We start from the raw sequence: 14822 nt of genomic DNA on the forward strand, positions 1-14822 counted from the left end.
TGTAAGTTTAAAATGAAATTCAAGTTTCCTTTTTGCTCTGGTTAGGTCTCTGCTAACATCTGAAAATCTTACTTGATTTTTTTTTTAATTAGCTTGCTGTTCAATTTTGTTTTCTAGTCTGCACTTTGTTGGTCTAAATTTTAGTGCTGTGCAGGTAGCAAGCAGCTGGTTTGTCAGGGCATCTTTGCTGAAAACAGCTGCTTGCTGTTGGTGAAAGAACAGTGAATGAGGGCAATGAATCAGTCATTTTCAGGCCATAAAACCCAATGATGGCTAGTTTAGAGAAACCAAATGCAAATTGTGACAACCAGGAATAGTTTTTTTTTTTTATTATTAAACAACTGTTGTAGGTTGAACGGTAGAGTTTTGTGATTGGAGGGGGATGCCAAGAGGGTCCAGAACGGCGGCGAATTTAGAGTGGCATCCAGAGTCTTTAGGCTGAGGCAGGATGGGTAAGCTGAGCAGAACCGAGCAGAGGAGTTGGCAGAGGAATGGCTTGTCCAGGGGCAGTCCAGAGTTTTTTGGAGTGTTTAAGGTGATCCAAAGTGGTTTCCAGGGAAAGAGGCAGGAGTAGGACTGAGGCAGGAGTTGAGTTAGGGAGTACCACAGGCAGAGAAGACAGGAATTAACAACAGACTATGAATAATAACTGGATTTTTCATAAACTGGCTGGAAAATGAATAGTTGAACTTACAGTCTGGCAGCATGGTGGAGTTGAAGCCTGGTATTTGAAACGGAAGTGACTGGGGATGAGTAGCAGCAGCAGAGGGGGTGACACTTTTTTAGGCTCTATAGAGACAGAGTTTGCTAATGTTAGAGTCACTGCAACATCACTGCAAGCAAGTCTTTCATAGCACATATACTGTGTTCATTTCAATTATGGACTTTTATAGTTTGATGTAGGTATGACTATGTGGACTAAACTACGTTATCCAAGCAGACCATGTGGACCCAAACAAGATACAATATTTAACATTACAATATGCAGCATATTGTTAAGAAACTGAACAGCCTATCATGGACACCAGGAGCGAAAGAATAGAGCTGGCAGCAGTAACGAGTTTTGGCTCACAACAATACTTCAGGTCACATGCCTTTTGATATTAACACTTTGTGGTTAGACAATAATCTCATCTGACAGGACAGCTCTCACTGATTCTTCTGTTAAGTCACAAAGCTGCATCAGAACTGCAGCATCCAGGCATCAAAGTTGTTTTCTCTCCAGAGTGCCCTGATCCTTGAAATTTGTTGTGCAGAAACTATCATCCCTAACTGGTTAAAAAACAACAACCTTGTGCTGAGTTTTTGTGAGGAAAGCCTTTGAAAGAGGGTGCAAAGTGAATTTAGCTCTATTGAGGATGATTTCAAAGCTGCTTTTTTGTATGGTCAGCACATATGAGAGGTCTTTTATCCTTCCAAAAGGCTGGAGGAATGAGACAGTCTGAAGCCCACTGACTCAGATCCCTATTGTCTGTGCATAGCTACTCACCTCCCATGAGAGGTCACCCAGAAGGACTGGTACACACACACAAATGTGCACAGACAAACACAACACACACACACACACACACACACACACACACACACACACACACACACACACACACACACACACACACACACACACACACACATTTCAGGCAGCTTATGCTGCATCTACTATCAGCGAGCTGGGATGAAAGTCAAGGTTGCAGGCAGCAGCGAAGTTGGAATCGAAGAGATGTGCATGTGTGCAATTTTGTATGTGCGCCCGTTAAGTGAAGCCTGAGCTTTGCTTACAGGCTTTTCAAAAGGTACCTGAACTCTCATTATATTAGCCGTCTCCTCACCTCAGTATGTTGTAGGTATGTATATCCAGGGTGGAAAGTGCTGAACTTTTCACCTTTGCTGTGTTTTAGCACCAAGTCGGCAAACCATGTTAGAGCTGTAACAGAGGGCTGAACCCCAATGTGCACAGGATGTAAAGGTGGAAGGTATCATCTCCACTAAATGAGATTTCCTTTCTCACAGCCGACACATAACATTTCTACAAACAGTCCTCCACCTCTGCATTTCCCTCTGCCAGAATATTACACACTCAGACATTTATAATAGCCCTTAGAGGAATGCCATTTACAGTTAGGCATTGTTTATCAGCAAAGAAAAAGATCTCTCCTCCACTTCTTCTGTTCCACTTTTACAATGTTTTCTCATGATTGCCATTCAGTATTACAGAGCTCCATCCTTTTCCAGCTATAGTTGGATACATTAACCACACAAAGCAGCATCCTTTTCTGTCCGCTTGCTGAAGTGACAGCTATTGAGTACTTCTATTAGCACTAACACGACCATTTACTCTGCAAACTCTTCCTTAATAGCACTGATTGGCTGGCATGCTCAAGTCCTCAGGATGATAGAGAAGAAAAGATAATACAGATCAGCAAAGGAAAATCAGAATTTAATTATAGAGCACATAAAAAGACTGACTGTCACATAGAAAGGTATAAGATCTTGTGACGTCTGTAAATGTTCTGCATCAAATGTGTTGTGAACACAGACTGTACATTGAAAATAATTAAAACACCTTTTCTTCATTACAGTTTTACAGTAATTGACCCCTTATGTCACAGAATTCCCTCTCATAGTTTACAGCTCCAGTTTTTACAGAATGTTGAAGCAGCATGTGGTTAAATCAGAGAAATAAATCCACCTCAGTATATATAATATTCCAACAGTGGGTTTGGATAAACAGTCTGCTGACACTTACATCAATAAGAACAAAATGTAATTCATTCTGGTAGATAAATAACTGCTAACAAGAGACTTTGTTTTTAAATGAGACATTTAAAAAAAAAATGTTTATGATCAAACATTTTCAATCAAGAGTTAAGTATTTCATGTTTTTTTTTTTTTTTTCCCAGGTGGGAACAAGCTTAAAGGACAGCAGTTCCACCTGGACTGGGCCTGGATCTCTCTGGAGAAAGAGTACTATGTGGTGGATGAGGAGGACAAGTTCCTGGACGTGGTGCTCCGACGAAGAGGATACCTGGGAGAGACGTCTTTCATCGGTCAGTCCATTTATCTTTCTGTCTCTGTCCCTTTCTAATTTGAGACATGCTTGTGTTTTTAGCCAACTAACATGAAGGCTGTGGTGATGGCAATGTTGTTCCACAGCTTTGCTCCAGACAGCAATATCACAATAACCACCCGATGGATTGCCACAACCTTTTGCACAGACATTCATGGCTGTCTGATGAAAAATCTTAAATACTTTGGTGATCCATTGACTTTTCCACCAGAAGGTTGACATTTTTGGTTTTGAGTAAAATGTCAACAACTAATGGAAGGATTGCCATGAACATTGGCACACGCATTCTTGTCCCTTTCAAGATTGACTGTAATAAATTTGTTGGTACCTTGGCGTTTCACTTAGTGCCATCGTCAGAGCAAAGTTTTAATTCGCCGAATATTTAGCTTTTGTTATGTTAGCAGATGCAAGATATAAAGGACAAACTGGATAAACATCGTAAATACCCGCATAACATCTAAGGATTTTTATTAGGTGCATGCTAGCAAGCTGACGTTAGCCTTTAGCTCAAAACAAAAAGTACAGAGTACATATTAGAATGTAAATGTCAGGTTTTTCATAGCTGTACATTTCTCTTTCTGTGTAACAAACATTAAAGAAAAGTACACAGGAAATGACAGTTCAGGACACACCACCTTATTTTTCTAATGTTTTATTCAATTAAATAAAAAAATAAAAATCCTAATAGGTTATTTCAGGGCACTTAACACAGTAAAGTCCTTACAACAGAACTTTACAACAACATTATACAGAGAAACCCAACAATTCAACAATTCCCACATAAGCTGGGAGGAAGAAAAAAAACTCCCCTTTAAAGGAGAAAAACCTCAGACAGAACCAGGCTCAGAGGTGACAGTGTACACTATTCTGTCATTTGCTTCACTGCAATGCTTTTGTAGGGAAACTCATGTTCACCTGGAATACTGCTCTCCAGTTTATACACACACCAGACAAATTCCAACATTTGAAGCCAAACTTTTTTTTCAATATTTGCTTTCATCACACCAAAACCAGATTCATCCTCTAGGTCAAAGTAATTTTGTTTGGCCTTGAGCCAATTTAGAGTTTGGAAAAATACATTTTTGTTTGGTGTTTGAGGATGCTAGATAAGTTAGGTGTAAGGTCAGTGTGTGCAGAGATGTAACTCTTTCTTTTCCAGCACACACAGGAAGAAAATGTCTCGTAATTTTGTGAACAAGTTATTTTCCTTGATGTTCAAAGTTGAACTTTATTTGTTCCAGACGGGCAAGTGAGGACACGAAATAAACATCAAAACAAGTACATGTCAAAAAGCAATATAAATGCATTGCATTGACCTGCTTGATATGAGAAAATCTACAAAGAAAACAACAAAAAATAATGGTGAGATTATTGAAGTTAAAGTTATTGATAAAATAACCACACTGACAGTGTTGTAATCAACAGAACTGTCACCCCATCATTTTCTTGTCTCTAAGTAAAGCAAATAAGTAGATATGAAATAATTTTGATCTGTTTATATCTTTTTGGCTCTGAGGTTTCTTAGGGCTCTGACACAATAAGCTCCCAGTCAGCTTTTCAGCAGCCTGTGGGTGACCATTGCCTGTGTGCCTGTGCACTGTTGGATCTTCTACTAACTACCGGCTGCTCAGCCTGTGGAGTTCATCCTTTCTTATTATTTTTCACTCTGCTTTTTTTTGTCTTTGGCCTGTGGACATTTAAAAAAAAAATGTTCATGCTTATTCTCAATTTGTATTCGGTTAATATCATTCAACTTGATTCATAATGGTCAGAGGAGAGCTAAACAGTTTGATTTTCTACAAAACGGTAGGGCAGTGGTTAGCACTGTATTACAGCGAGAGAGTTTTGGGTTTAAAGCTGCTGGTCGACTGAGGTCCTTCTGTGTGGAGTTTGCATGCTCTCCCTTGGGTTTCCTCAGGGTGCCTTGGCTTCCTCCCACGTTAGGATAATTGTTAATGGGTGATTCAAATGTGAGGCAACACTGCTAACCACTGCACCACTGTGCTGCCCCCTGATCCACATAACATTTTAAAATTGAGCATTGTTGGGTGATTGTTTCTATGAGTCAGCCATGTGATAGACTGGCCAATGTTATGTGAGATAGATTCCACCAAAAGGATAGGCAGATATAAGTAATGGGATGGTATTTGGAGGAATAATATGCATTTGATCATTTCTAAGTTATCTATTCTCATGTTGGCCAGCCGGTTCTTGGCTTTAGCTGTTGCAGTGTTTTGCAGTATGTGGTGCAACTTAAGACAGTAGACAGGAGGCAAAGCAAGCATCAGGTTCAGTTGATCTATGTCTTCTAAGTTGTTTTATGTAGACAGATTTGATAAGTCAGCACCCTAAACAGCAACATAAAAAACACGTGACATTAAGAAAAGACTTGGAATGTTCCCTGTGACTTTGTGTACATTGTCTCACATCCTAATCAAAGTTTTTTTTCCAGAGAAAATTTGTTACTGTGAAGAAAAAATCTCCAAAAGTTCCAAATTTGACCTGTTTTTCTATTAAAATTCAGCTTCACTGATCTAAAGTAGGCCGCATGTGAATTGCTACTTTTTTGCCTTATAGCCCTATTAAGCTGTAAAACATCTTGTCACAGCAGTCGACATTTACACAGAGAACATTTTGTCCATGTTAAGAAGACTGACAATGAGTGAATCATCAGAGAACTTAAAAATAAAGTGAGCATCGTGCTGCCTGCAACACATCGGCGTACAAAACAGTGTCTGCAGAGAACACACTGCTGTGTGTCGCTCAAATCTCAAATTCAGCCAGCTACCTGAACATCAATGCCATGGATGGAGGTGATTTGGTGCTGGAAAGAACAGACTGGCATGTTTTTGTGCAAATGTTTGAGTGTTTGTGGTTAGAAGGTTAAATAGGATGATGATGATGTTGTCCCTGAACGTCCCTCTTAGCGCTGACTTTGTCATGCTTCGGCTCGTTCGCTCTGGGAGAAGCAGCAGCTGTAAGCAGCTTTTGCTCCCTCCCACCTCTCATCATCAGTCTGATCCCTGTTAATCGTAGGGTCAGGTGTTAGCATCACAGTGGAGCAGTTTATGTAAGCTTTAAGACTTATCTACCTGTGTGTGTGCTGGTGTGTGTATGTGCACGTCTGTATATTTGATTTCTTTTGGGAACGTTTCTGAGTGCATCTCTTTGGCACACATGAAAGCTTGCGTTCTGACTCTCATCTGTGCTCAGCAGGTGTGTGAGCACCTGGTTATCTCGGACCACACACACGCAGAACCACATTCAAGCAAGCTTTTTAAAAAGAAACGTACATATATTGTCGTGGTAGCTATGACATATTTATGCATAAGTGCATAGTTTGAAGGAAGATTAAAGAAAATATTTATTGCAGCATTAAGAAAATAAGTGTATCTTATTCCGCAGCATGAAACCTTAGTCTCTCTAACAACAACAAATTGTCTCATGACTCAAACAAAATTTGTATTAATGATTTCGTATAAAGTATGTACATCTATTTATTTGTGTGTCTACATGCGCAATGTGGGTCTGTTCGGACACTGATAATGAGAAATGGCTCAGTCTAAGACAGTCTAAGGAAACAGAATGACAAACAGAAAGTGATCAGTCTAATAACTTTCATAAATTTCAATTTGAGTAGAACTGCAAGCAGTGATATGCGGGCCCTCGCATGCTGCACGTCGGGGAGCCAGCGGGTCGGGGCTGGACGTGGCCGCGGAGTTTACCACACCTGACGCATGTGCAAATATCAACTTTCTGTGTCATGGCAAAACATCAAACTTGCTGCATCGTACTGGCAACGCCCTCTGACAAAAATGCATGGGCTTCTCAATATATCATCATCAATGTCTGAAGGCTATTCTGACCCGATTTGATCTTGATGTGATCAACCAGCTCAACGAAGCACGTGAAAGTATAAATAATTGAATTTCCTGTTGCCAACATGTGCGAATCGCCAGAAATGGCGACTAAATTCAAAATGGCGGACTTCCTGTCGAGTTGAGGTAATGGTGCAATGGAACTTTTTTGTACATCTTTCGTGCATGTCGGTAAATGTAACCGCCGGGGCACTAGTTTAGGGGGCGCTAGCGAGCCATTTGGCCACGCCCACTTGCAAAACCACTAAAATAGGTAATTTTTCGCCGGGAGTGACGCATGTACCAACTTTCATGAGTTTTTGAGTATGTTAAAGCCTCCAAAAATGCAGTTTACCTTTGATAACATGAAAAAGAATAATAAATCCTTGAATAACAATAGGGCTTTCACACCATTCGGTGGTCGGGCCCTAATAAACTAGCTTGTGTTCCTCTTTTCTCCACTTGACTAATTTACCGTAGCTTTCATGTGTTTGGCTCCTGTCTTAATGATATTTGAGAGTTTCTCCTAGCCACATCGCACAGTTTTTCTGTGTGCATGAAGGATGCACTTGACTAGCCTCTTCATAGATTGTCTCATTTGGCCTTGATCTTGTGATTTTCACTGAGCTGACAAATATTGCTAGTGGTACTCACGTAGCAAAGAGCATCCATTGTGTCATTGCCTTTGTTATTTGAAAAAACAGACAATAGATGAGATATTGAGAGAAAATGTTGACTTATAATAACAGAATCAAAGCTCAAGAATAAAAATCATACCAAACAGTTATTTTAAGACTTCTTTACTATTTAAAACTATATAAACTTCATTATCAAAACTGCAGAAATGCCGACGGTCTGAGCATCACACCGAGCTTCAGAAACTGCTGTTCAGGAAACCTGTGGGTGTTTTCACTATGTTTGGTGTGTCAATAGATTATATGGGAGAGTAAAGACCAAAATTCACAAAAAAACAAAGCATGGAAAAAAAAAAAGAGCCACATAGAAATTCCCAGTAAAAGTACATAGTGTACGTGCAGCTAGATGGTTAGATTACATTAGATAAGACAGGGAGTGTGTCAGGGATGGAAAAGCAGGAAGAAAGACGCTCAGTTGTTGCCAGGAGCTTGCTGCTGTTACAAGGGTGAGCTGATGAAAGCTGGTGTGATGCCAGGCAACCGCGGTGGAGAGCTGTTACACATCCATCACAACAGGACGTACAGGTAGAGAGGATCAGTGAAGGAGGAACGCAGAGATAAGATCAAGGTTCAAAGATGCCCCCGCAAAGCAGAGCTCAGGCACAACAGGGCTGGACAAGAGCATGCGGATTAGTTTGGATTCTCCGACTGCTGTTTTCAAGCTTCCACCTTGCTTTCTCACCTCTTATAAAAAAAAAAAAAAAAAAAAAACAGAAATTCAAACTATGATATCAATATTTAACCTGATTCTTCCCTACCTCACCTGCTAATTGAGATCTGTCACTTTTTTTCTTCTCTTTCTTCTGTGACATCCTCCCACTGATTTGTGAACTCACTTAACTCTTCTCACCCTCATTTTCTTTTATCCTGTAATCTCTCCAACTCGTCTCATTGTGTAGAGGTCCTTTTGCTCCGAACTTGCTTTTTCTCATCAAAGACATCATCTCTCTTTTTCCTGCTTACTTACTGCTTTATGGCCCTGGGTCTGTGCCACAGGCTGTGTCTTGTGTGATCGGTGTCTTCTGTGTCTTATATCTTCCTTCTTCCCTCTGTCTCACTCCAGCGTTGTGCTCATCTGCTGTTTTGTTCTTGCTCTGTCTTTATTTTCTCACTTCCTTGTGTTTATCCTGTTGTTTCCCTTTGTAGTGCATCTCTGCTGGTTCCTTTCTGTCTTTGTCTTTGTTTTGTCAAATCTTCTTGCTCTTTTTTCTTCATGAAACCCTTCATTCTCAATTCCACATTTCCTCTACACATAACTTTCCTTTCCTTTCCTTTCCTTTCCTTTCCTTTCCTTTCCTTTCCTTTCCTTTCCTTTCCTTTCCTTTCCTTTCCTTTCCTTTCCTTTCCTTTCCTTTCCTTTCCTTTCCTTTCCTTTCCTTTCCTTTCCTTTCCTTTCCTTTCCTTCCCTTCCCTATTCTTTCCTTTTTGATTTCCTCCCATTCATCCTGTCTTCTTTGCTATATGAGTAATATGAGGAGCCCCATGGGGAAACAAGATGGAATTGGAATCGCATTGTTCTTTTTTACTCCTTGCATAAGTTAAAGCTCGCTACTTGAACACTCTTGTTGTATTTTTGTAATCCTTTCCTGGTCTGTCCTTGTTCTGAGAGATAAATGGAAAATTGTTAATGAGGTGTACTTTTGCCAGGTTAAGATATATCATCATCTGTGGGATGCAGTCCAGCCTCATTTGTGTTGCCAAGGAGGTTGGATGAAGGCATAATTATATCTCACAAGTAGAGAATAGAAACTGTTGGCCCCTTAAACCTCTTTTCTACAGATCTCCACCTCTGCTGCCTCGGTGTGAAAGTAGCTTTTTGGTATAATGACCTTGCAATCATACATTTCTTGATGTATTGCATATTTTTTCACTGAGAACCAAATTCAACTTATTGCAGTATTTGGTTCAATAGTAAAAGAAACTACAATGCAGAAAAAAAGGAAGGAAAGTTTGCAACTATAAAAATAATTTGTGTGTGTTTGTGAGAAACTCTTTCGGTGTTTGTGTGTGTGTGTGTTGTGGAGACACAAACATAAGGATGGTACCTTATGTTTGTGCTCTGTGGAACAGTGCCATAGAGATCAAAAGCCCTTGATAGGATATATATCTCTCTTGCTGAGAAGAAACCCCAGTGTGACCCCAGGAAAAGCATGCCTCTTCCCTCCAGGGAGGCCAGCGAGGGTGGCTCAATGAGGCTCCACCCTTTCAAGATCCACACTTATTCCCTCCTGTTGGCACATTATGGTGTATGTGTTTTATTTGATGTGAATCAACGGATTATCAGGATAGAAAGATATCATCTGTTATGAGGACACTTTACTAGCTTTTACTTTTTTTAACGCTTTTAAATCTTTCAACACATTACTTTTTGTGTTTCCCATTTAGTGTATTTGCATCCTGTAATTGCTCTCGATGTTTTTATCCTTGTTACTGATGAAGTTTGCATTTCTCATATGGGATTAAAGTTGCATTTGAGCAAGGCATTCACTAGAAATGATCCATTCCAGTGCGTGTATGGACCATTTAAAAGCCAGAAGTCCAGTGTTTGCATATATTCCTCGTATGGCACAAGACACCCAGTCATGACTTTAGTATTATCTATCAGACAACATTGAAGACTTTCTTCTTTAGACTTACTTATGAACATGTATTCTGTGCTATAAACAGATACAAGGGTGGATCAATAAGCTCAGAGAATGCTGTTGTTGCGTGCGCACGGTGCACAGCACCATGACGTGCAAACTTTCAGGTGCATAAAACATCGCAGATACACTCAGACCACTGCTCACAAAAATGTGTGTAACTCAGGAACTGATGATGATCAAGTGACAAAATTTGTAACACTTACTCATTTGGGGTATACCTTCCTCCTCCTCCCTGCACGCCAAGGTGCCGTGCACCGTGCGCATGCTACAGTAGCAGTCTCAGAACTTATTGATCCACCCTCTTACACGTTGCATTTCTGATACAGTGGCTGCTTCAGGCGAGTTTGCCACTTTTTTTGTTATGATGACTAACATCTTTTGGAGCCTTTATTATTAACATCTATTCCACAGGTGTTACCCAATCAAACTGAACTGAAATCAGAAGCATTAAATCTTGAATTATGAATTCATTTAATGGAATTGAATTATGAATTTCAGACTTATTATTTATCGGTTTAAGTTAAGATAATGGAAATATACATGATTTGAGTGTTAAAGTCAGCAGACCCTTTCAAGATTTTGTTTTTGCCCTCTTCTTGCCTGTAGCCTAATCACTCCTGTCACAGCTGTAAAATATGACTAATTTCACAAGTGAATTTGATCCATTCAAACTGATAATATTTGGAATGTCTGGAAGAGCTGCATGATGGATGAATTAGTTATTTTATCCCCATTCAAGTTGACATAAACGTTAGATAAAAGTTTGTTATCTCAGCTGGAAAAAGTCTCTGGAGTGCATGCTCTGCCCGTAGAGCATTGCAGGTATGCATTCATCCGGTCATCGCAGAAATGTCTCACCAGACACCAGGATTTAAAAACTGTATTCTGTGAAAACCAGAGAGTTTCACCATGAGGCGATAGGTTTAATCAGCATAATGTGAGCTTGTTTACCAAGGGCTTGAATGTAACAGCCGTTAATTTATGTGAACTCCAGCTTTAAACTGATTATTCTTCCTGCTTGAGGCATACATTGAAGTCTAGTTAAATTGGTGTTGTTTTGTCCTTGTTACATTTGTTGTGTAAATATTTTGACCTGTTCTCATTCAAGAACAAAAACCAGAAACCAGGAGGAACAAAGTTATGTTTGGTATAATGATGGCGCCTCCTGGTTTTGATTTAATTTAATGGAATACTCTTATCAGCTTTCTGTTTTATGCAAAGCAGACAGTCCCACTGAGTCAGACACCAGCCTGATACACAACATAAGAGCCACAGACTTTTTCTTATATTTCTTATTTTGAACACAAGTCTTGCTGAAAAGCCACCAAAAAAAAAATCCACTGATGAAAAGTGCTCTGCTAACTTCATTTTAAAGGCGAGATAGCTAATCAGCTGCTCAGCTACAAAACACAAACAAAATATGTGAACAATGATCAAATTTCCATTTCAGTATGTCATTTTAAAGTCAGGTGGAAAAAAAAGGACAGTTTTAGTGTCACTTTTATTGTGGCTGATGTTGCTTAATGTTAAATGCACCATGTTTTGATGACCGATGTAGTTATTTCATGATAGTACTGTTAATGTATTCACATTTTTAATGTTGGCACTTACACCAGCCACCTTTATTCAACATTTCTGTAAGTTATCACAATAAACATGACTGACGTTAAGCTGAAAGGAGCACTCAGCAAGTGAAAAGCGGACCAAGAGTGGTCTGACTGAACCTCCATTAGTGAGATGCTTTAGATTTTGTGAAAAGACTTTCAATAGTGCCCGAGAAAGGTCAATTTTTTGTATGTTGTTTTACTTCATTTGCACTGAGTAATAGCAGCATCTTTGAATTTTCCCGTTGAGAAAAAGCAGAGAAATAGTGAAAGTCGAGTGGCTCAATGTGCAATGCTGGGTTGTTGACAAAAACGCAGGGTCTTATTTAATGTGTTGCTGACCACAGATCAAGTTGAATAAGAGATAAGGGAGAGTTGCATTACGGCGAGTTGTGGGACCATTACATTACATTACATTTCATTTAGCTGATGCTTTTATCCAAAGCGACTTACAATAAGTGCATTTCAACCATGAGGGTACAAAACCCAGAACAACAAGAATCAAGAAAATACAATTTCTTCAAGAAAGCCAAACTACAAAGTGCTGTCAGTAAGTGCCATTTTAAGCGCTACTAAAGTTCAACTATTCAAGGTAAAGTCGGAAGAGGTGTGTTTTTAGTTTGCGGCGGAAGATGTACAGATGGACCATCAATGTAAAAATTGGTTTCTCTGCACTTCTCTCTGTTTTGTTCTTATTGAAATTGCTCCACTGAGCTTAGAGAGAAGTATTTACCTGTCTGCTGATGTTTTGGCAAAATAGCAACAAAATCAACCTAGAAATACAAAAGCTTAACTCCAAAATCATTTAAAGAACTCTCAGGTGTTCACAAATGAATATAATCACTGAAAGTCCTCACAGCAACACAATTGAGTGTGAGTGTGTAAATTGGTATCTCTGCATATTTTCAGCTTAAATTTTGCATACAATACTCACCTCTCAGATCGTACTCCGTGTATGATCTAAGACTCATCTGCATGCGTTTGCCACTTCCTTTTTTCTCTGTTTGAGCAGGCGTTTGAGAGTCTGAAAAAATGAAAACAAATCCTTTTTATGCACAGGCACATGCATCATCCTGACATGACTGTGCTCACCTTGTTCTCACGAGGCGCTGTAAATGTAGGCAAAGGAATAAGAACAGCATATTTCCAAATTTAAAATATTATTTTAAGTCTTATGCCATATTGGTACTTTGAACTGTGTTTAATGTGAAACCCATTGGTACCAGTAAGCTCTCCACCTTTGAAGAAGGCATGAATGTTGGATGGATTGCGGTGAAGTGGATTCACATGAAAGACCTATTACAAAAGCAATACGAGACATTTGAAGAGAAAAGGATGTGAGACACACACACACACAAACAAGCATGCATGCATACCTAAACCTTTGGAAACAACTATGGTAGCTAATCCATCTCAGTAAAGTGGAGGCTTATTTGAACGCTTCAGTCACAAATTCATTTCACGCACTCCTGAGGCTCTGTGTGATCAGTGCGGAAAAATTGACGCAACACTCCTTTTTCTCACCCTCTCTGAACAACCTTAAAGGCTGTGAATATCCAATCTGTTTCTCATCTGTTTCATTCTCCTTCCTCACCCTTTCTTGGTCATTTTCTATGTTTTGTCTCCAATTCTTTCTTGTTTCTTTTTTTTTTTAACCCATCTGACTGACTCTTCTTGTCTTTTCCTACTCTTTTATGTGCATCACTTTCTGTACCTCTCAGGCATTGGCACCGAGGATGGGAGTGCAAAGAAGGAGGAGGACTTCAAGGGTAAGTCACAAAGGCAGGTCCAGTTCAACCCAGGACAGACCAGAGCCACGTGGCGTGTTCGGATCCTGACTGATGGGAAGTACGAGCAGGCAGAGACCTTCCAGATTTTGCTATCGGAGCCGGTGATGGGAGTGATGGAGTTCCCAGTTACAGCAACAGTTGAGATCCTGGATCCCAGTGATGGTCAGTACTGTTAATGCACACATCATATCCTGCATGCAGCACAGCACATACTGGATGTGGTAGAACTTGAGGGACTTTACTTGAGTAGTTCCATCTTATGCTACTTAAAACATTTACATTTTAGTGGCAAATATTTCACTCTTCAGTCCACCACATGTATCTGACTGTTAAGTTACAAGTTAATTTGTAGTTACAAAATATAATCAAGTAATTTTAATGTATAAAATGTAATGTATAAATTAAGTTTCCTAGCAGTATTTTAAATGGTTACAGTTAATCCCTATTTAGCAGTTGCAACCTTAAAGTGTTTCTTAGACTGATCAAATTGAAAATACAGATGAGTCCAAACATTATGGCCACACAAAGATGAAGCAGTGAACTATCTCAGAACAACAGTCCATGTCAAGGTCTGGGATGTATTAGCTGGTAAGTAAACTTTCTGTCCTTGTAGTCCATGTTAAAACCTGAGTGATTTCTACAAGGTCCAAGTCATAATGGCCCGACGGCAAGGCTAAAAAATAATAATAATAAAAAAAAAAAAAAACACTGCAATAAGACTGTACAATAACTCATCTCTGGCAAAATCCATCACACATCAATAACACTGTTGTCTGTGTTTCTTGGTTGTTTATATATATATATATATATATATATATATACTGTATATATTAAATATAAAATGCACAGTATATACAGTACAGTATATATATATATATATATATATATATATATATTTGTGAATGTTATGCAAGTCTGTTTTGCATTTTCATTACTTTTATTTAAAGATTTAAAAGATCTAATTATTTCTCTCCATCACTGGTAAAATATCACAACGATATTTTAGTTCATTGTTATATTTCAACAGATAATAAAAACTACGAATTGTTTATTTACTTTTGTACATTTAATCTCAAAAGTCTGAATTTGCATCGTGAAAGAAATAATTTTTTGATACTGAATATAAATGCGGATTGTTAGGTGTTGTTAGTATTTGCCTATAAA

General features: G+C 39.1%; 1 protein-coding gene across 1 annotated transcript in view; it reads left to right on the forward strand.

Moving 5' to 3' along the window:
• Nucleotides 1–14822, forward strand: part of frem2a (FRAS1 related extracellular matrix 2a) — a 58355-nt gene that overhangs the window by 17478 nt on the left and 26055 nt on the right. Inside the window, exons 3-4 of the mRNA XM_069146294.1 lie at nucleotides 2901–3047; nucleotides 13590–13820. Of these exons, the coding sequence (XP_069002395.1) occupies nucleotides 2901–3047; nucleotides 13590–13820 (378 nt within the window). The remainder of the gene's footprint in view (nucleotides 1–2900; nucleotides 3048–13589; nucleotides 13821–14822) is intronic.

The sequence above is a fragment of the Embiotoca jacksoni genome, unplaced genomic scaffold (genome assembly GCF_022577435.1).
Source record: "Embiotoca jacksoni isolate LCO1_2020_lvr unplaced genomic scaffold, fEmbJac1.0.p SCAF_13, whole genome shotgun sequence".
NCBI lineage: Eukaryota > Metazoa > Chordata > Actinopteri > Embiotocidae > Embiotoca > Embiotoca jacksoni.